The sequence below is a fragment of the Urocitellus parryii genome, chromosome 14, assembly GCF_045843805.1.
Source record: "Urocitellus parryii isolate mUroPar1 chromosome 14, mUroPar1.hap1, whole genome shotgun sequence".
In the NCBI taxonomy this organism is placed as follows: Eukaryota; Metazoa; Chordata; class Mammalia; order Rodentia; family Sciuridae; genus Urocitellus; species Urocitellus parryii.
Window position 1 is genome coordinate 27611661 of NC_135544.1, and position 23647 is coordinate 27635307.

Below are 23647 nucleotides of genomic sequence, written 5' to 3' on the forward strand. Positions count from 1 at the left end.
CTACCTATGTCTGGTTCCACTATAGAATTTTTAATAATTACGATGAATAAAGTGGATGTTAGTATGTTTCCCAGCCCTAACCTGTCCTGTTTCCCTGTAAGATCCAAGGTCATCTATGTTTCATCAGGTACAGAGAAACTTAAAAAAAAAAAAAAAAAAAGTTAACCTCAGTGCTGAAATTTATAAGGACATTATTTTAAAATGAATCCAGGAAATTGCAAAAATTTATATCTGATACTAAATAGGTTTTTTTAAATGAAATGTTTCTAGGAATAGTTTATGTAACACAAGATGCATGTATATTGACTTTGGGATTGAAATGTTTGCTGCAGTATTGCCCAAAAGCCACTAGATGTCACAATTTTCCTTCTTTTGTCCCTTTAAGAACTGTGCCCAGATTTTAATATCATGCATGTATCTTTTTGGCAAGATAGGATTCCCTGAATTTTCAGCCCAGAATAGATGGAGAATCTTATTTAGATCATAAATCACTATTGCAGTGGAGAGATCTTGCAGGAGCAGCTCATGGAAAGTGTCATGATAATAGAGTCTACCATAGGTGATAGAGTGCTTTTGCTTTGGCAGACAAAAAACTAGAGGTCTCATACCTTTCTTCTAAGTCAGCTATCCTGAAAGGTGATCACTTTTCTGTACAGAAAATCAGGTCCAAAACATCAGGTAAATTACCAAAGACAAGCAGTTTTATTCAGATGGATCCCGTCTGACTTCAAAAGTTTACCTTATGAAATCCAATCTCAAATCTAATTCACTGATTTCTGTTAAACCTCCTTTCATTATATTTTCTTTGTATTTTAAATCTATAAAATATTCTATTATAATATTTACTAATATTTTCTTGATACGTGCCACATGCTAGGCTCTATTTGACGCACTTGAGAAAAATTAGTATATTAATTTGACAGTTGCTCACAGGAGGCACTACTGTTAGTGCTATTCTGCAGATTAGAAAACTGAGGTATAGAGAAGATACCAGACAGGCAGGGCCTATGCTCTAAATTAAGCTGTTGATAACATAATTTATTCAACACATACCTCAGTCTTTGTGAGACATATCTCAAAAGTCTTCTATAACTGAAATGGACTCACTAAATTTTAACATGCACTATATTTAGCAATGAATATAAGGTTTTTAAATTGATAAGAAAGTTGTCTTTGAAAAGAGACAGCACATGAAAAATTGAAAGACTTTTTTATTATGAAGAATATAGAAAAAACATAGAACATAGTCTTGAGTAACCCATGAGGTTTACAAGCTTATCTAAAATCATGGAAAGAGAATTATTATTTAATATAACATGCCTAACTTTTGGAACCCCAGGTTTTAAAAATGAATGCTGAAATAAGGACAATAATAATTAGGCAGAACCATATGCAATTGTCAGTGTTATACTGTTTTGGACTAAAGAAACAGAAATTTCCTGCTTCAACATAATACATTGACTAAATGGGTTTGATAACATTCCTTAATATCCAATATTTTTTTCTTACTTTTCAGAATTTATTTTGCTATACTTTTATCAATTAAAAGTAAAAAAGAAAGAATACAAAATCAATTTATATTTTTATAAAGGATTCATCCATGTTTCAAAATGAAAACAACTATCCACATATATTCTGTAAAGAATTCAATTTCCCAAACTATAGCATCAATATGGACATATTTTACTAAAATGTTTTTTTGTTGTTTAATTTCTTCTTTTAAATAGTAGAATAGAAAACAAAGACTTTGTGGTAATTGCTGGAACACTATTGCAAATTACAGTTTCCTTTTGTGTAATTGAAATATTAAAATATAGTTCATCTTATTATCCTCTGCTTCACTATTTGTGAATTTTCCTGCTTGCTAAAATTTACTTGTAACCACCAAATCAGTACTTGAGTGCTTTCATGCTCATTCGCAGATATGTGCAGAATGATGAAAAGTTTGAATTACCTGAAACATGTGCTCCCAGCTGAGGTGGAAGAAAGTGACCCTGCATTCTTGTTTCAGCTCTCATTCTGCAAATAAGTAGGCACTCCGAGGGGTCTATTCAATGAGATATTTTGTTGGAGAAATCATTGCTTAAGTTGGTCCCTACTAGCTGTGCTTAAGTGCGGTCTAGTGTTCCTGAGGAAGACCATGATGTGTCTTGTTTGAGGAAACATACATGTCAGATGGGTTTCATTCAGTCATGAACTATAGTGCTATTAAATATTGCAGTAAATCAACCATATACATTAAATAATATATCTTTAGACACAAACACACAGTAGACAAGATTATGTATTGTTTAGTTGACAAAAATGTTGATACTAGAGGCTCACAGGAATGTAACTCTGTATTTTGACTGGTAGCAATGGTACAGTAACTCACCATTTCTGTGTTTGCAGCTACTTTATAAAAACCCGACTATTGAGAATAATGAAAATCAACTGTGTTACCTGTTCACATTTATGAAACACTGCTTTACAATGTCTTCATAAATTTTAATTATTTAACTTCAAAACCTTATTAGGATATCACGAACACACAAACAATTTCAGAATACAAGAACTAGGTGATGGAAGTTTTATAATTAGCGCTAAGTCTAGAGTTTAAAAAAAAAAGAAATCTATGTTCAGAAAGAGAAGGGCCAGTGATCACTGTCTTCTGTTCACTCTGCATTTTGCTTGTTGTATCACAATTGAATTCAGCGATTCTCAAATTTTAACATGCACCCCAACTTGCTGTGTGCTCATTAAAATATAAATTGCTGAGTCTAACCCCAGAGTTTCTTTTTCTGCAAGTCTGGGGTGAGAATTTGAATTTCTCACAGTCCCAAGGGCTGCTGCTATTGCTGGCCCAGGATGGAACCCTGGGAACCACAGTTTGAATTTATTTGCTTTACCATTCTTTATACCCTGCTCCCACTCACACCTTGTTCCCAACCCCCAAAGCACTTGAGCTCAGGTATTGTGTCATATGGAGCCTTGTACTCCAGCCTCAGCACCTGGTGAACCTTTAATCAATGCGAAGGAGTAGAGATCAAAGCCTTCATCAGACAGAGGAGGAAAGGGAGGCCCTCAGCTAATTCAATGCATACCAGGGGCAAGAACCCCAGAACTCCCCCAAATTGCCAGCACATGAAGCTATCAGGCAGGCTTTCTCTTACAATGTGCTACAGTCCTCATGAGTAAAATCCAGTCTATCTTTTGGGTGGGAACACCAGCCAAAGAACATTCTTTCCAAACACAAAAGATTGTCCAATTCTGCAGCAATGCTGGGTACCTAGGAAAAAACATGGGACCAAGGAAAAGGAGAGACTCAGGAGATCCCAGGGTTCCTCTTCTTCATGCTCCAGGAGGCTCAGCTGACCAAAGCTGAAAGAAGAACTCAGATTGCCAAACAGTCTCAGGATGACTACATTCTAGCTGTTTGGCTCATGCCCGCCATGAAAGCGAGAGTCTATTCTTCCTCTACTTAGCACAGGGCCACGCATGAAGATGCTTTACATACAACTTGATTACTATTTTAGGTTCAGGGAGATGTCAGCCTAAGAACTTACAAAAATAGAAAATAAAGACCATGAGTTTTTACATCCTGATCTTTGAGTTTGAGACGTGTCTATCATCAACAGAATCTCACAACATAACATGGGACTATGGGATTGCCTCTTGTTGAATGCAAAGCCCATAAGCACTACCAAGACATAAAATAGGGAGGAAAGCTTTATTACTTGAAGCAAGTTAGGAGGGCATTAGGGATAATTCTCAGATCAGTGTTGCCCTGAACAGAGAAAGCAAGGGACTTTCATCAAGGAAACCTCTGCATATTCATATAGGAAAAACTTATCAATACATGTAAGAGACCAGCACATTCTTAAACAGTTCATATATCACATGTTCAAAAACAAAAAAATGGTGGACACGAATGGTTCTGGGTGGAGAATTTAGTGTTATAATGAGTAAAGTTGACTTCAGATCACCTAAAATAAGTGAGTCAGAGTGACTCCATGATTTTATAGTTTGGGTCCTTTTAAGTTTCTTATCTTACAGGCCCTTATCTTAAACAACAATAAAAACCCAACCATAAAGAGGCAGCAATTGCTCCCAACCCCCCAGCAAGCATAGGTGGTTGTCCTCCAAAGTACCTGCCTAGCTGCTAACAGCAGGGGTCAGCTAAGCAGCAATCATGGAGTATTTGTATGAAACCATAAAGATCATCCCCCTGCTTCCCACTCATTAGAGTGACTATTCCAAAAGAAAGAAAATAACAAGTGTGGGCAAGATTGTAGAGAAATTGAACACTTGTACGTTCCTGGTGTGAATGTCAAATGATGCAGCGATTATGGAAAAAAACAGTTTGGCAGCTCCTCAAATACTGAAACATAGGATTACTGTATGATCCAGCAGTATCTTTTCTGACTATATATTCAAAAATATTGAAAGCAGGGACTTAAAGAGATGGTTGTATACCAGTATTCAAAGCAGCATTATTCACAACAGCTAAAAAAGAGAAATAATCTAAATGTCCATCAACAGATGAACGAATAGACAACATGAAATAACTATATGCAATAGGATATTGTTCAGATTTTAGGAAGAATGAAAATCCTACTTATGCTAAAATAGAATGACCCTTAAAAACATAGCTAAGTGAAATAAGCCAGACACAAACCGACAAGTATTCTATGATTCCACTTATCTGAGATACTTACAGAAGTAAAACTCAGACACAGAGAGCAGAATAGTGAATGCCAGGCACTGGGGAGAGGGGGGAATGGGAAGTTATTGGGAATGGGTATAGAGTTTCTGTTTGGGATGACAAAAAAGTTCTGGAGCTATAGAGTAGTGATGATTTCACCACATTGTGAATATGCCTAATGCCACTGAATTATGTGCTTATCAGTGGCTAAAGGGTAAATTTTATGTGTATGTATTGCAACTTCAGAAATTTACCTCCCAGCTTGCAGGTGAGTATCAGTTGCTCAGAAGGAAGTGTAGGGACACCACCTGAGCACTTGTCTAGCCTTTACCCATTCTGCTCTAGGGAGGGTAGGAGATGTCAAAGCAGATGTCTTCATTCACATTCCCCAGGCTCTGTCAAATATAGCTGGGCTCCACATAACTGCAAAGCCAACTTAGGAGCACAGCATCAAGAGCTCTTTGTTCTTATGAAAATGCTGCCTCACCTGTGTCTTCATAGCTTGGAAAGTATTGTCTGGAAAGACAAAGGCCTCAACAACGTCATGCAGGAGTCTTTGAATTTATCTAGCCTATAGTTTCTCCTTTACATTGGCATAAGAATAATTTATGATTTGTAAAAGTCTTTTAAGTCTTAAAAGAGCGTTCATAATATGAATAAAATTAAAATTCGTAACGATGAAAGTATTTTATAATAATTTGCACATTTCTTTTGCAGTGGAATGTAAAATAATAGTGAGTCTTTTATTCAATAGCAGCTTCAATTCAATGAAATTCAGGAATTTCTAATTTGAACAAGTGTTTTTCAACACAGATGGCTTCATTTGTAAAAATAGATGATACATCTTTAAAGATTTACCTTGTATTAAAAACAGCATAAATTGGAATATACTATTGTATCAAGGTATTTTTCAAATAATTAAGGTTAATAAGATTCTGATAGATGAAGAATTTTTCTGGTTTTCTAAGTCTTAATCTGCCACTGTTTTTGTCTTCCAACCTTTCACAGATAAACTAAATAAAGCCAGAACCGAAGCTAAATTCAACTCAAAATCAAATTCTAAAGAATTTTATTTCCAGCCATGAATTATAATTACACGGCCAGCCAGGCTTGCAAATCTTACTGGGGATAATTAAATACTTTCTGTCATTTGTCTATTTTGATAAGCAGAAGTTCTTAATTTTAATATAGTGTAATTTAAAAATCTTTCATTTGGGGGTTACTGATTGTAATGTCTTGTTACCTATCCAAGTCATCATCATCTACCTAAGTTTTCTTCTTGAAGTTTCATTGTTTTACCTTTACTATTTAGAAATATAATCCACTTGAAATTTATGTATTTGTGTGATGTAAAACAGGTGATCTTTTCATGTTTCTTTTAATTCTTGAAGGATATATTATTTAATGTATCATTATTTAATGTGCTTCAATTGCTCATTTGGTTAATACATGTTGAGCTTAGTTCTGTGTGTGTGTGTGTGTGTTCCAAATACACTTCTAATTTACATAATTACTGTCCCTGTTGGAAGCCCGTATTTTTGCCCCACATGGACCATAAGCAGGATGAAACTCTACATAAAATATATATATATATTCTGACATTAAATCGTTAGGAAAAACTGTTTCAAGAAGATTTCCTTGGAAGATGAATGGTGATTTCCATCCCACACTGTGCATTATCTCAGTATAAAAATTCCCTCAATTCTACTTTCAGCAAAGATAGAATAGATTGTTTCAGACCAATCACAAGCTGAGGGCAACTAGAAAAGCTAAACAATAAATTTAGAAACACACCCAGGAGTTCAGGTGAATTGGAAATAGACCAACCTCACAGGACCTGAAACCCAATTTTAAATCTTCTCAATACTTGATTGGATTAAGATGACCTGAGATTGCTAGGGTCCTTAACACAGTCTGCCATAGGAAATAAATGTAATCCTTTCTGAATTTAATCTGTAATGAATGATTATCTAGTATTTACCAAGGACCATGTTGAAATATACAAAGGTTTTAAAAATCAATGTATGAGTAAACGGTTTGTACATGTACAGCTAAGTCCTTGATCTTAATAAAGATAAAAATATGAGTTCCTGATTATAAGAAGGAAAAAACATATTGCACACTAAGGTATTTTACAGAAGCTTCTGTTATTTTGTTTGGTTTACTTTTTTTTACAGCATTTGGCTATAAAAATCAGCTCTTTTATCATGAATTGAGAAGGTTTAAAAATTGCAATGATTCCTTCTGCAGAGCACAATTTCTTCTCATGCCTATATTATCTAAAATCATGGTTCTTAACTTTCACATTAATTGTAAGGTGTGACACTCACCAGCATAAAAAAAAGTAGCAGTAAGTTTGTCAATGATTTGCATTAGGAAATTGACTATTTTCAGACTATCCTTTTCATATACAGTTGCTTATTCTTGTCCGCATTGAGATTCAGTGATATAACTGCAGCAAACAATTGCTCGTGAAACCTTACACTGAATGCAAATGCCATTTTCTGATAGATGTTGTAGGAGAGAGTAACAAACAAACAAACAAACATTAAAAGTCACTTGGTACCTATGCTCCAGCTGTGAGACTTCTGGGTGCAAACTCTCAAACTTCTCTTTTGAATGTTCATACAACGGAATCATTTTCAGTAACCTCAAAGGCTTTTGTAAAAACAATCTCTTAATTTCAATCTACCCGTCATATCCAGGATGACTTTGAAAGTAAACATGTTTTATAAAACTCATTAGCAACAGTGAGCTGGTAAACCAATTCACTGGAAAAAAAAAAAGAAAAGCCCTGACTTAAGGTGTTTGCGGACTTACAGGGTGTCAGTACTCCCTCCATGGCTGATTTCAACCTACCCAAGAGATGCCAATAAGTGCAGACTGGAAAGAGACCGTAGCATTGGCTCCTGTCGGATAGTACAATCAACAGCAATACACTTCTGCCTTAGGAAAGGAAGATTCTCAGACTACAAGTTTTGCCTCTGAAATAACTGTCCTAACAATTACAGTAACAATTGTAATCAGCTTTTGTAGTTGACATATCTAACAACTTTGCCATAATAAAATTCCACTCTATTCCTCAGTAAGCCTCTTCGGTGGTTCTAAAGTGGAAAGTTAGCTCAAAATCACTACAGAATTGTGAGATCTATTGCACCTTTGTAAAGAGCAAGCCTCTCTCAATCCCTTTGGCATTAATTGAGGTTCCTCTGAGAAATGGAACCCATAGGAGATACACAGATATAAATAAGAAGACATCTATCAGGGGAATCCACTCATGTGGTTATGGAGGCTGAGAAGCCCCACGATCTGCCGTCTGCAAGCTGAGAAACCAGGTTTTAAAAATCAATGTATGGATAAACTGTTTGCCAAAAAAAGAAAAAAAAAACAAAAAACAAAAAACAAAATAACTCAAACTGAATTACACCAGGAAAGCCATGGTGTAATTCAGTTTGAGTTTTTAGGACCCAGAAGTAGGGGAGTTTATGGTGTAAATCCCAGTCCAAAGTCAAAAGCCTGAGAATTCAGAAGTGAAGTGCAGAGTGCTGCTGATGTTAAGTCCCAGAAGCTGAAGACAAAGAACCAGGAGTTCCACAGTCTCGGGGCAGGAGAGAACAACAGCTGAGCCTCAGAAGTAAGAGAATTGTCCCTTCTGCCTTTATCTTCTGTTCAGGACCTCAATGGACTGAATGATGCCTTCATAGACTGGTGAGGGCAGATCTTCTTACTCAGTTCACTGATTCAAGTACTAATATCTTCTGCAAAGAGTCTTACAGGCACACCCCAAAATAATGTTTCACTGGCTATCTGGGTATTCCTTAGCCCAGTCAAGTTAACACGTAAAATTAACCATAATGCTCCTATATGGCAGAGAACCTTGGAGAGTGGATAGATTCTACCCATCCAGCAAGGGAAGGGGAACTTGTGAAGATAAAAGTTTTGAAGGGAAAGTGGATTAATTTATCCTTTTTGATTACAAGAACTGAGCCTTCTCACTTTACCCTTCATAATGAATAATATAAACTAGGAAAGTGAGGTGATAATAATGGAAAGATTTTGTTTCATGGGAATTATTAAAATGGGAATATTAAAAACAAGAGTCCAGATCCACAAGGAAAAGCCACCCAAATAGAAATATAAGACAAAAACATCAATGACAGACCCCTGAGGACCGGGAATTTTTATAGCATGACAGTCATTCAGCCTTCCAGGCAACAGGACAACATCTCACCCCACTGATGGCCTTTCACCTCCCATGCGAAATCCTCATAGAAACATATATCATTACACTTATATTCTTTCTTGGGCAGAGCTTTCTACTTGCTGGCCAGCTGATGAATTGAGTGTCTTCCTCAGGTTTCCAAGCTGGCTCTGATCAGCTATAGAAAAGGAGCATCATTGCTCTGTGTTTGAGAAACTGCTTAGGCTCCTTCTCTCTGCAAGGGTCACGGTCAAGACAGCCTCACATGTGGATGCAGGTATTTTACTTAGCATTGTACTCTTTCAGAGAGAGAGATTGGTCCAAAATGGGAGTGACAGACTCATGTCACAAAGCAGCAAGTCCAAAATGCCATTGTTATTTACAGAAAAAAGTACTGAAAGATAGTGAGATGCTACCACAGAGACTGATAATTGTTGTCATGAACCCATCACTGTTCTGTGTTCTATGGAAATGCTAAAATGTTGAAAACTAAACACCCTTTGTCTCTAGTATGGACGAATATATGATAGTTAAATTTCCTACTCACAAAATCATGATTTAAATGCATCTAGGAATTTTATCATAATTCTGTCCTTTTCCGACTATGGATGTACATGTTTGGGGGTGGAGGATGCAGATAACAAAGTGACTAGCCACTACCAAATTTCTCACTGTGTCAGTGTGTATCTCCTTCTCCTATATGCCACAAAATTTTGGATAGTTCAAATTTTATGGAGTGTAGAAGATTGCAGATTTTAAGAGTAGAATTTCTGTCTTGCAGTTGTAGCATAAAAAGATGGTTTTATAAATAAAATAGTATACCAGTTAAATTTGCTATCACAAAATTACATAAAACCATAATGTTGGCTGTCAAGGAAATGTGAAGGATCTGAGATTTCATTAAACTGAGTCTCAACTAGCATTTTAGTGTGTGTTACGGTTTGGATGCAGAGTATTCCCTTCTATGGACTAAGATCATGAGCTGCCCCCAACACCCCCCAAAACATTTTTTTTGCCTCCTCTAAGTTGCTTTTGTCTGGTATTTTGGTCACAGTGATGCAAAAACTAACTAAATAAGAAATTGGTACCAAGAAGTAGGGTCACTGCTATGTCTAACCTGACTATGTGGTTCAGAAGCTTTTGGAAAAGTTTGGGAATACAAGTTGGAAAAGCCTTAGAATGTTGTAGTGGAGCTTAAACAGTGATTCTGGTAGAAGCTCAGAAGACCAGAGTGATGATAGGAATGTGGATTGTGCTCAAGGGGAAATAAGGCAAAGAACTTGTATATATTTTGCCCACAGTCCTGAGACTTCATGTGAGGCTGAATTTAAAAGTGATGGATGCATTAATCTGGCAGAGGAAATATCAAGACAGCACAGCATTCAGTCAGTCAATGGCATGGATATTGCTATCAGCTTTTAGCCAGGTTTACCTCGAGAACTGGGAGCAGAAAACAGAGCTAAAGGAGTTTTTAAAACTTGCAGTTTGTAGCCAAGAAAGTTGTGCTTGTTAAAGAAATTATAGCCCTTAAAAGATGCTAAGTACTTTGTACATTACAACAGGAGAGATGGCTTGAGAGCATGTTGAGAATTTGCAAGACCACACCCATTGCAGTCTCAAGGATATAGAAGGGAAAATTCTTTTGAGATCACTGGGGTGCTCTGCTCACACAGGGAGGTCTAGAAAGTTGTTTTACCATGTTGAGCCCACACAGGCACTCAGAGGCCACTGCAGCCATGATTCCAGGGGCCCCAGGTTCTGCTTAAGCTGGTGGCAGATCTTGACACCATCCTTGTGGTGCTGGTTCTGCAGGAATGCAGGATACTGGAGTTAAAGGGTCATGGAGTCTTCCACTGAAATTCCAAAGGAAGGCCTGGGAGGCCAGGCACAGTGTAGCAAGCCAGGTTGGTATCCCTGCAGGCTGCCCCAGAGAAGATAATGTGGGAAGCTGTGAAGGGGAAGCCAAAGCTGGAATGGAGACCCTAGGAGTTAGCAGATGCTACTAATATGGATAGTCTTCTGAGAAAAGCCGTTGGCTGTGGAGAGAGCCAGGTTAACAGAAAGCTCAAGTGCACTTCAACCAATACTGCCAAAGGCTCGGGGGCTTCCCAAGCCCTTCAGTGAGAACATATCACAATCATATGTCGTAGATATGCTAGTCATGTGGAGTTAGGGGATCTTTTGCTCAACTGGGTTTCAATCTTGTTTGGTCTCATTCCTTCTTTTTTTGCCCGTAAACTTCCCTTTTGGAATGGGAATAGTTGCTGTGAGCCACTATATACTCGATATATGTAACTTGCTTTTGATTTTTTGCAGGGGCTCACAGCTAAGAGTTTGCTGGAGTGTCAGGGGAGACTTTGAACTTGGATTTTTGGGTAATGCTGAGACTGTTAAGACTATGGAATTCTTGCAGATGGACTAACTGCATTTTTCATTATAAGAGGGACATTTGCTTTGGTGGGTCAAGGGTGAATGTTATCAACTGGATAGGAGATGTTCCCTAAAAGTATCTGTCAGTGCAGGGATATTCGGAAGCAAATGATTGGATTATGAGAGCTGTGAACTAATCAGTCCACCCCAGTTTAAACGGACCGACTGGTGGTAACCTTAGGCAGGTGGGGCATTGCTAGAGGAGATGGATCCCTGGGTGTGTGCTCTGGAAGGGTTGTTCTTCCTTTTCTTCTCTTTCTCTCCCCTTCCCCTTTCTCTTCTTCCTTGCTGCCATGGGGGGAGAGCAGCTTGCCTGTACTGGGCCCTTCTTCCACCATGTGCTGCCTCACCTGAGGCCCAGAGCAATGGAGTTGACCATCAATAAACTAAGACCTCTGAAACCATGAGTCCCAAATAAACTTTCTCTCCTCTAGGTTCATCTTGTGTGATATTTTGGTCACAAACATAAAAGCTGACTAAAATGCTGTGTCATGATTTTGTAGATGGCTTGAGAAGCAGTAGAGTCCTGAATCAGAGATAAAAGACTTTTATTACTTAGAGGGAAAGCAGTAGCCAGAGTGTCAGAATTTGTGTTCATTCTCTAAATCCTGTTCCTACAGGGGTGACCATTTGGTTCTAGAAAACACCAGCATGAACAGCTGACTATGTTACAACACTGACCATGGCAATAATTCTTTTGCAGCAACTAGTGGCCAGCCTGCAATATGTCCCTCATCTGTGAAGGGTGATCATTTTAAATGCAACCGTGAGAAATAGTCCCAATAAAGAGCCATCAAGAGCCTGGCATTTGGGGCATATCCCCAAGAATGTGCAGGAATGAAAAAAGTCTGTGGATAACTGGTGTCCCAACATTAATTAGCATTTGTCTCTTTTCATTAATCCATCTCGTAAAGATACAGGCAAGATTTGCAAGTATGAGAGCAAACTGTGCAAACCAACAACCATGTTTTGCCAAAAATAAGCCTTGTGTATCCTTTCAAAAATAAGACAAAGGCAATCAATACTTCTTTTACATCTTTGTAGAGTCCTGTGATTTTTTTTTTTTTAGTTAATGGCTAATTTTAAAATCATCACTGCAATAAATTTTAAAATTAAAAAAACTTATTTTCCAGATCTTCAAAAATACATCATTGAGTTTAGAAATCAGCAGTCAAACAAGATCTAAAATGATAAATATTATGTGGAAGAAACACTCATTAGTAAACATGAGTATTAGGGCCTGGCAAGGATTATAGTTGTCAATATTTAATTATAAGGCTTTTTCTAAATCTTTAAGTGAAACCTCTAATTAAGAAAATGCTAATGCACAGAGACAGCCTTCCCTAGCAAGTGCCATATCTAATTGCTTCTCCATTTTTTTTCCCCGAGTAAGACAATGTTTCTCATTATCTGTTTTACTAGAATGAATAAAATATTTGATTTGGCATTAAATACACACACAACAATTAATAACAAGCATGATTACACAATGAATTAAAGTGAATTGACAAAATGAATGTTTTATTCTTAAAATGTCATTTTTAAAATGACTTTTTAATAGGCATCTGTTTCCTTATTAGTACTAATAGGAACATTATTTTGAGGAAGATATTTTTAGATTACTTAATAACATGATTTTTTTTATTTTTCAAAATTTTTCAATTGGAAAGAGTAGAATTCCTTAGAGTCAGTTTGTTTTTATCTTTTTCAGGAAAAATATTGCACATTAGTTTAGAAGCAGATTTTAATCCTAGTTATTATCTTAGATAATCCATGAAAAACCCTTGAGATCACATATGTGCAAATAATATAGAGTGACTGTCTGGAATTAATATCTTATGTTTTTCATTAGTAACTATGTAGAATCAGATAATTTATTATCTTTTCTGAGCCTCAGCTTCTTCACCTGTAAAATGGAAAATAAAGTTCCTATCCTGTGCATATGTTTTAGAAATTTGTTATAATGTCTATAAAACATGTGTGCAGTGTTTGGTACTTTATTAGAAAATAAACTATGTATTTCAAATGCTTGTAGAATAGTACTTATTTGAGCAATGTTCATATTAGTTAACAGGCTTACAAAAATGTTAACACTAATACATAAATAAAGTTCTAACTGAAGTAGAGCTTTTCTTGAGAACATATCACTTGCTTCTCTAAAATATTACTTCATATATTAAAATTAAAATTTACTAGGATTTATTTTACATTCATTAATCTAGCAATGAAATTCTTGTGTTTGTTCACAGTGAGAGATTTTTATTCAGTATAGACTCTTACTTCACCTAGATTATGAAGAGTCGTGCAGATACATAGATAATTTCTAAGACTTTGCACTATTTGATATTAGGAATTTAAATGAAATTAAATATTTCATCCTAAAAAATCATTCTTTTACCATTTTATGACAAGTGACATTCTCTGAAGTATAATCATTCGTATTAAAAGCCTGATGGAAGTCATGAGTAACCAAGGTGGAGTCTGTCCTCATTTTTATTCTTGACACTACGTAAAGCTACACTATTTAAATATAATTTCGAAATTGATGGTTATAAATGTAAGAAGACAATTATTCTAAGAAGGAATGTACATATGAAAAGAACATTTTATTTAGTTCAATGTAGCTGCAATAATCAATTTACTAAACAAAAAATAGTTTTTATGAGTTTTTTTTATCATTTCCAAAGATCATCAACTTTTTTTCCAAGTTCAGAGATATTTAATCATTGCAAAGCCTTTATATACTTTCTGTGCTTCATAAAAGATGGCATTTTCATTGTTCCTTTAATGAATAGTGTTTATTCTTTTACTTCATGAATAGTACATACTATTTAATGAATCATGTGCTATTATATATGTGATCTATAATACTATTTGTAAGATCATAAAATGTTCAGATAACGAATAAAAGCTATTGCCTATGGATTGTAAAATTATGCATACTCACAAATGTCTATGTGGTTGGGCTGTTGTTAAATGAAGCAAATATTTGCACTGCACCCAGGAGGGAATTCAGTGTTCTCTGTATGTGAAGGATATGTGGTAAACCATTCATGAATCAGGAAAACTGATATAATTTTTTCTCTAGCGTTTTCATTTTCTTTTTGTAATGTTTGCTTCAGAAAATAGAGACAGCAGCAGGCTGACTCCAGGCGCTCCCAGGAATATCACAGAAGTAAGGGATAGAGGTCACTAACATGAAGGGCATTCATAGGTGTGTGCAGGAGACCTGGGCCAAAAAGAAGAAAGACCAGAAAGGACAGGCCATCAGAGAACAAGTGGGCTTCTTCACTCTCACTGAATGTTATAGATACACATAACCATCAGAAGGAGGCTCAAACCTATGTTAACTGAGTTTAATTCCTGCTACTTTGGCAGAATCTAATCTTCAAATAGAAATTAAACTATGGGAAAATCCCCCATGTGGCATGAGATCACTGACCTCACTGTAACATGATTGTTCCCATAGAATGCAAAGGGATTAATAAATGGCAACCATCTGTTAGCTTTAAGCAAGGAACTCTTCTCAATAATGGACTATAGATTGACAACCACAGAAGAGAGCTTGCCATACGTATAAATTTCCTTGTCAAAGGTCCTCTGTCTATAGGTTACAATTTCTGAGAAAAACTGTCATTGAGACTGATAATGAATTGAGGCAATTGTGACAGGACATGACACAGCCACTGCTGCTGACTTACCATGTCAACTTTGATAAAAGCAATAATAAGTATCAGAAAGTCCCTCCTTCCTAACAGTGGATCCTTGACCACAGGCTGTATTCCCACAGCCCTAGTTCTCAAAGCCATTGTGAACTGAGCATCAACTCTGCATCATTTGAACTGAGAAACTAATGTGACTTCATTTTTGAGAAACCAGCCTCTATCTACCTCAGAGCAAAGTGCTCTACCTCAGAGCACTCCTAAGCTCATACCCACCCTGCTGAGTTGTTTGTAAATAACAGGAGAGGTCTGTGGCGCCAGGTGTCCCTGACTCAGTTAGGCTAGGTGAGGACCCATAGCAACCCCCCCAGCAACCTCCAATCAGCATGAGACAGGGAAAATACCTGGGATGCCAGATGACCCCCCAGTAGTTTATGGTGGTTGATAACATGTTGGGAAACCATGTAGTTTAGCACGTACACCCCTCGTGGCCTAAACCAATCAGTTCAAACGAATCCCCCTCTTGTACTAACCAATCACCCCTGCCCAACTTGAATGTGCTCATCAATGTTAAGAGTTGTTGTTTGGTTTTCCCTCGGTGTGGAATGATTTGCTGTGTGATGTTGTGAAGCATAGAGTATCCCCCCAAAACCGATAAAATCTCACTGAACAAAGGACCAGGACTCACTCCCTGGGACCTCTGCGGTGGGAACGGTTTTGAGTCCAGGCTCGAGCTTGCAATAAAGACTCTTGTGTGATTGCATCGGATTCGGCTCCTGGAGGTCTACTGGGGTCCCACAAATCTGGCATAACAGAACAACTTAGAAAAATCTCATCTTTCATCATAGGAGACTATTTTAATGATATTTAGCCCTACATTATAAGGAGAATAAAATATAACAATAATGTGGGTTTTTTTTAATTCTCACTTATAGAAATCTCTTGATCAATTTGATCAAAAAGTATCTAGGAAAATCTACTCAGTGCTTTTCAAATCATCTGCAGTATCCAACCATTTTTTTTAAATTTCCAATTCATTCTGGCCATCAGAGAAACATAATAAAAATAAATTAATAGTAAATAAATTTACCATTGATAAATAAATTAATAATTAATGAATAAGATTTAAAAAGATGCAAAAATAGAAAAATCAACATTTCATTATTAGAGTCGAATAGACATAAAATTACTCTGTAGAAGTTTCTAAATGCTTATCCTTACTTGCTGTCCTTTTCATGGAAAGGGAGACGGTAACAACAGGTAATTGTTCACAGGTAACTTAATGGAGCCCACCTGGAGAAAAACTGGTCGATCGAGAGGGGATACATCTCTTATTTGAAAAGGTCTTAAAATATTTAGCGACAAAAATAGGGAACACTAAGTACCTTGCACAGTATATGATGTAATTTGTTAAATAATTTAAACTTGCTGTGTGCATTCACTACTCACAGAGGGAGAGCTATGGATATTTGCAGTCCTCACCTTTCTCTAAGATCCATCATGCTTGTCCATTTCTGTCCTAAGATGTTTTCTATGTCTATCTTAGATGTTTTCCTAAGACTGCAACTCAGGAATACACCAGAGTGAATTCCTCATCTACCTGACAAACCCACTTCTGGGATTCTCACCTTGATGACAGTTTCCTCCCAGACACACAAAAGCTCTTTGCCTTGCTTTCTTCATCCTTTCCAATGTGTTGCTAAGGTACAATACTTGTCATCCTAGTATCTTTCTTTTGATTACTTCATCCCCAAGCACCTCTATGTCTCACTCTCACCTCTCACACAGTTTATTGAGAGAGACTCTAGTATCTCCCTATGCATGAACTTAATCCTTTCAAAGCTCAGACTTGCTGAGGCCACTTCCTGCCTAAACATATGCAGTAGCTAGCTATTCCAGTGTCAACTAAACAGAGCCTGGTATCCAAGCCTTCCGTGGCGTTCTAAAAGTTATATCCTAACAAATTAGTTTTATACCTCCTTGCTTTCTTTCACAGTTCTAGTCTCCTAGAATGTCCTCCCGAACCCCAAATGTAGGTTCCCCAGTGCTACCCATTCTTTAGAACTCCAGTCTCTGACAACTTTCCTTTTCCTATAGCTCAAACTGTGAGCATCTTCTCTCCTAGCTCTGTGTTCTGAAACCTCTCCTGGTTCACTCATCAACTCTTTCCTACCTTTTGATAGTAAGATGCATTTCCAGTTTTTCTGTGGTTACTCAAAAAGTAAAGCTCTGTATGAATATTAGATGGATGAGATAACTGTTAAATACAAGTTGACCATTAGTATTTGAAAAATAACACATTAACAACTGCAGATCATAGCATAAACTGTACTTTGTACAAAGTGGGTGATAGATAAAAATATATTTATAACAATGAACATTATAAAATAATAGCAATAAATTTTTAGTGAGTGCTTATGTACTAGCCACCACAGAGAATGATATATATATATATATAATCTCTTTTAGTCTTTACAATATCTATTTGAATAGGTACTGTTAATTTCCATTTTACAGATGAGGAAGTGAGATTTAAAGAGGTTAAGTAAGGTGCTTAATTTGAATACTTAATTAGGAGTCTAAGAAAAATAAAAAAGTGGAATTTAAATCAACCTCAATATGACTTCAATCCATGCTCTAAAAATTATATTAATTTAAAAGAATTGTTACTATTATACAAGTCTAAATGGTTCTCATTGCATATCATAATTATTGTTTTTATGAACTTGGGACATCAAATGTTATACATGTTAATTTTTATATTAGAAAAAACTAAAAACCTGTTCTTGAAATACATAACAGAGCAAAATTGTTTTCTTGGGTTTAAGCAAATGCTAGATGTGGAAGACCATATCAAGTTCATTACTATTTTTAATGAAAGTCATGGTCATGTGACTATTATAGAAAGTAATAGTCACATGACAATCATACACTGAGCTCACCATTCATGTCTGTGGAAATGCAAAGTCCCAACAGAAAGCATCACTATCTCTGGGAAAACTCCAGGACAGCAAAACAAAACAACCCAAGACAATAATTATTCTAAAAGAAGAATATTTAAATTGCTTTTAGATGTTTGAGACTAGGAATTTATGAAAGAGGATTATATGAGGAAGAAAATGTTGTGGGCTTATATTGCTATAAGCATCATAAGACAAAGTGATTATAGTGTAATGAAGGACATGAGATATAAATGTAAATCACAGATTACAGGTAAGAATGAACAACTGATATACAAAGAATCAGCCATGTGTAACTTATGATGCTACTAATTATTCTGCATTGTCCCTAAAAATTAAAATTTTGATCCCCATGTAGTAAATACATTTTCTTCTTGGTATTACACAGCACAAGAATCAGTGGTAACATGTTAATGAAATTAACCTTTATCTTTTACAAGACTTGCAGAGAAAATAACAAAGAAAAATTATCATGTAATTTGTTCTCCAAAATTATTGAACTAAAAGATGTCATTTATTATATTCACATGATAATATAAATAAATCATATTATATCTTATTCTTCTTTTTACCTGAATCATTTTATTTAATAAAATGTGTTCAAAGTTAATTTTGGTACCAAAAAGCAGATAGTCATCGTAGATAAGTTTTTTTTGAAAAAAAATACTTCTCCATGTGTTAGGCAATTAATATATTATTTCAATTAGTGCTTCAATTAATAATAATATATTACTTCAATTGAATACTTTGCAGCAAGTATTATTATCACTGCCATTTTATCAAGGAAGCAAAACTACCGCTTGGAATGCATAACTGGTCCAGAATTACTAGATAGTAAATGATTTGATATTGGAATCCAATTTGACCAATTTCTAGGTTTGTAGGCTTAATTCAGTTGTTAGCCTGCTTCAGTGATGGATGATTGAGGTATGAGTCACTCTGGTGATTTTATTGCCAGCTAATTTGATAAACCTTTCTTACAGCTACTGCAATATTTCCACACTAACATGACTTCAACAATAGACGACAAATCATTCAGAAATTAGTACATGCTAGTGACAATGACTTACAAATGACAGAAATACTTTGTGACTACATGAAGTTTACAACCTACCAACATTCATATATGTCAATTATTGATCTGCCCACCTCCTTTCCTACTGCCCACCTACTTCCATACCTCAATACATCTACTTTCTTATCAACTGCTAGGATTCTTTTATTTGCAAAACAAATGAATAAGAGCTTTACAAGGTGGCAATTGTGTGGTTCAAACCAGAAGTACAAAACTGAGGCAGTGAAGAGGGAATGAGGAACACTGAAAAGCAGGGTAAATGCAGAATAATGTATAAATGAAATGTATTTGGAGGCAAAAACGGTCAGGATAGAAAGAAGTGGATAACCTATCTAGGGGTGCAAGACATTGGGGTAAAGAAAGAGAACTCAGTAGTCTCTCCCCTGGTTCATAATAGCAGTCAGTATGTCTGTGAAGGAACAAGGTAAGCATCTATTCCACAGACCATTCATTTGTTGAATTTCTGGGTCAAAGTTCAAAGCCCAAGCTGCTAATCAACATCACGGTGGTGGGGGTGAGGGTGGGGGCTCTGAAGTGCAAGAGAGTTTGTTTATGTTTGTACTTAAATTACTTTTGCTATGTTTAGTTTTATATATATATAAAACTGTGAATTAGGATTTTATTTAATAACAGTGCAATCATTTTAAAATTAGATCTGTATTCCTGGTGGATATGTTTCCATTGCTTTTATGTGTATTCACATCTTCTCTGGTCAAGCTATCCTTTTTTTCCTTCTTACTTCTACATTAACCATCTTTCTTTTTTCATGTCTTCAGGGTTTTGAACATCAAATACTGAATTTAATATTAACAAAGCAGGCTAACAGCAGCACTTATCTGCTAATTGACATATGAGCTGGCAGGGAGAGAATTTATATTTGTTGTCTTATGATGTTAACTTATTCATTGTTACAAAAAAAAACAACAACAAACAAATCCAAGAGGGAACAATAATCTCTCAAATTTAAAAGGTCTATAATAAGGAACAATTGCCTCAATACTTTTTTTCCTTTCCTTCTATCCCTTTCTGCATTTTAGTGATTAAGAAAAAAAAATGCAGTGTGGGCTGGAGATGTAGCTCAGTGGTAGAGCCCTTGCCTACCATGCACAAGACATACATATAAATATATGGAGCAGCTATGTTTTTAAAAAGAAAACTGTGTGTGCATGTGGGAGTTTTGTCTGCTCTTCTGCTCTGTCCATGCCTTCATGCCTTCATCTGCTATTACAGACAATACTACATGAAAACATGCTTCATCAAGAAGAGTCTTGAAAATACATGTGCGTGTTTCTCAAGGCAATTATCCAAAATTCAATTTATTAACTTTTAGTGAAAGTGGATGGGTTTGTTTATACAGAATTGTCCTTCTGTAAATAATGCCAAATACAGTTCTGTTCAGGATGTATCTATTATAAAGTATTGGACAATATAAATGTGGGCTAATATGCTCAAGAATTGAAACCATTTCCACTTCTTGTGCTAAGCAGGCTGCATATTCCTGGGCCTATTTGTTAAAAGCACTGAGACCAGAGTATAAGGTCAGGGTGTAGATCTGTTTACTTATGAATCATTAATTGCATAAATGTTAAGGACCAGCTGCTGATAACAAAGGCGTAGTACCCTAGCCACTTCCAAGTGCAATTAATTTTCCTCAGGGAAAACAGAAGTTGATAAACACATTTCATAATACAACATTTTAAATGAAAGGAGATAACTTCATAATATTTAGCTGCCTGTTTTAGCTTTGTAAGGAATGTCATGTTGTTTTGTAAAATTGTAATTATTTACATTGTGAATAAAATAAGAGTCAGTCTTAAAACGAAAGTCCTCCAGTCAGAACATGTTTTTTTGGTTTGGGGTTATTTTGAGTTTTGGTGAGGGGTGGGGTGGGGGGTGGGGGTGCAGCAGGTAAGTTAGGAAATAGCCTGATATAAAATTGCCTTTCTTCCCTCAGGAGATTACAATGCAGAAACCTCCAACTGTGAATGGGCTCCTCTGATCTTTCTTAGGACTATTTCACTATTATTTTGTAGCGTTCAAAAGGATGAAAAATGTGTACGCATTTAAGGATAGCTAGCTACATGTTCTGCTCATTAAAAATTAAAATTCGCCTTCATTCTGAACACACATGATGTTAGAGTAACATATTCATGACTGATCTTGGTAGGGAAAGGGGTGTGTGTGTGTGTGTGTGTGTGTGTGTGTGTGTGTGTTTTCACAGCGAAACCTTTCCCATAGAGGTAGTCAACTTTTTGCAGTAACTTAACACAATGGCAAGAACTAAAGACCTTTAGGGGAAATATCCTGCTTATGTCAGATGCTATGATACATATGTTAATTAACTAGATGTCACAAGAAGGAAACCCGTCCCACCAGGGATTAGGGTTGGGGCTGATCCTTAGAAAGTAGAGGCGCAGAGAGTGTTTCACTGTTTCTTGAAATCAAATCCTTGTTGCCAGGGTTTCATTGAGCTATTTGCATATCTGCTATATTCTGTGGCAAAGAAAGAGACTTTAAGGCTCCTTGAAAGCTCTTGGGTAAATCAAATAATTGAATTCTGCACGCTTCCACGCTTTGGGCAGAAAAGAAACAAATTTTTGTCCTTTCCTTCAGTCTTCCTCTCCATTGGTAAACAGCAGAGGATTCACTCTTAAGAAAGTTGCTCAATAGCAAGGAGGACACCCAGGGGAGTTCGCGGAAGTTATCGCAAAAAGCGCATTTTCTGGAGTGCACCTAGGATGGTAGGTCTGGCAGGTGGGGGTGGGGGTGGGGGGTGGGGAGGAGTGGTCTCAACCAAAGAAAGGCACGCCTGCATTTTGAAGCTACTCACCCTTCTCCGCTGTCCTCCGAGTCGCTGTCTGAGGCCCACTCCTCACCGATGTCCGGCAAGGTGAAGACCAGTGTTTTGGGGCCAGGCTCAGAAGGGATCCAGGAACTGGGCTCTCGCTCTCCAGGGCCAGGCTGGCGAGGGTTCCGAGGGCTCGCGACTATACTGTTGTCCCCCGCAACAGAGGGCAGAGCAGCCCAGACTCCTCCAAGGCCAGGGGGTGGCCGTGCCAGGGCCCCCAGGTGGGCGGGGGAGCTGGTGGCCCTGTAGCCGCCGCAGGGGGGAGGCAGGGGCAGAGGCTGGACTTTCGGTGTTCTTGGGCTACCCGGTAATGAAAAGGGGGACCTTAAGGCTTCTGCCGTGCGACTAGCGGCAGAGACCCTGGGGTAGGAGGCGGTGAGCAGCGGGTGCCACGACGTGGCGGGGCCACGGGAGGCGGAGGAGGAGTCCGGAGCTAGCGAGGGTAAGAGGGTCAGGGTCGGGGTCGTGCTAAGCGAAGTGCCCCCGCCAGAGCCCGCTGATCCCGAGGCAGCAGCACCTCCCGAGTGTCCGGAGGAGGCGACCAGAGAGGGAACCTCGGGGGACGCCGTCGTCGAAGTCTTGAAGATTTTGGCAAAGAGAGACCCAAGGTCCAACACAGCCACCTTCATGACTTGACCTTGGAAAGGTCCTCGCTGCTGCCAGAAGCCCAAGAACACCAGGAGCCGTGCGGCAGGGCTCCATCCACGGCCGCCCGCAGGGATCTGGACGAGGCGATCCCGGGTGCCAGCGAGGATCTGGGACACGGTGCAGTCCTGGTGGCCTCTGGCTCTCTCTCCACCCCTAAGAAACCTTCTTCGGAGGCTCAGCTCCGCATGGTTGGAGTTGGGATAGACCTTCGGAGTACAGACTGACCCACCCACAGGGGGCTGAGCTGTGGGGATCGGCAGTGGGAAGTCGGCCACCCTCCGCGAGGAGCAATGCGTCGTTCTGTGTCCCTGTGCCGGGACACCTCTGAGGGTCAGGGGTCCGGGAACCCAAGGAGTCCGGACCTACTGTTGCTGCTGCCAGCAGCACCGAGGGCTTAGGGTGTAGATGGGGCTTTGACTTGCTTGGAGATACCACGACAGGCCCCAGGGACCGGCAGGCGGTTGCTAAGCTAAACAGAACCTGGCTTAGCTCACCGCTAATTGGGCCCCAGGATTGTAGCTGGGCTGTGTCTGCAACGGAAACACTGGCTTCCCTCCTTGGTTCATGCCTTAAAGAAACAGTCTCAAATTTCTCCATCACTCTTGGCTTCACCAGATTCAGCAGGCTCAGGGTGAGAGAGAGAAAGCTGCACACAGCCCTGGGAAACACAATCCTGGTTCCAAAAGGTTCTGGAATTCATTCAGTTTGACCAGGCCAAAGGTGATATGGTCAGAGTCAGTCAGGTCTCTGATGTGGGGAAGGTGGGTAAAAATATGTATTCAGGGGAGTACACTTGAAATGGCAGTGCCCACGGTCCCCATCCCTTTCATAGTGGGTTGATGATACATGGGAACAACAGTGAGGTGCTTTATCCAAGAACTTGGAGATAAAATCGGACATAAAAGAGTTGAATTAGTAAAATCCATAGATAGTGCCTATGTTCAAACACCTATTAGAGTAGACCAAGAAAGTGTATAGCTTAGATGTTTCAGAACTGTAACTAATCATGCTGACTAAATACAAACTACAGATTCAAAGAGGAAAGGGGTGGGCTCTTAAAGGGAATAAACTGCATTTTGCTTAATTTGAGGGAAAGTTTGTGAACAGTAGCATGGTATATGAGTGTGAACATCAACAGC

General features: G+C 37.9%; 1 protein-coding gene across 2 annotated transcripts in view; it reads right to left on the reverse strand.

Annotated features, from left to right (window-relative positions):
* The window catches only part of Fam149a (family with sequence similarity 149 member A), a 57543-nt gene extending 34610 nt beyond the window's left edge, over window positions 1-22933 (reverse strand). Inside the window, exons 1-2 of one of the 2 annotated variants that reach the window (XM_077792563.1) lie at window positions 22029-22933; window positions 21843-21992 (exon numbers count right to left, since the gene is read on the reverse strand). In XM_077792563.1, coding sequence (XP_077648689.1) covers window positions 21843-21992; window positions 22029-22489 — 611 coding nt within the window. In that variant the 5' untranslated portion in view covers window positions 22490-22933. Of the gene's footprint in view, window positions 1-21842 lie in introns of both variants that reach the window. The other variant, XM_077792562.1, reaches the window with a different exon arrangement.
* Between the last annotated feature and the right edge of the window lie 714 nt (window positions 22934-23647).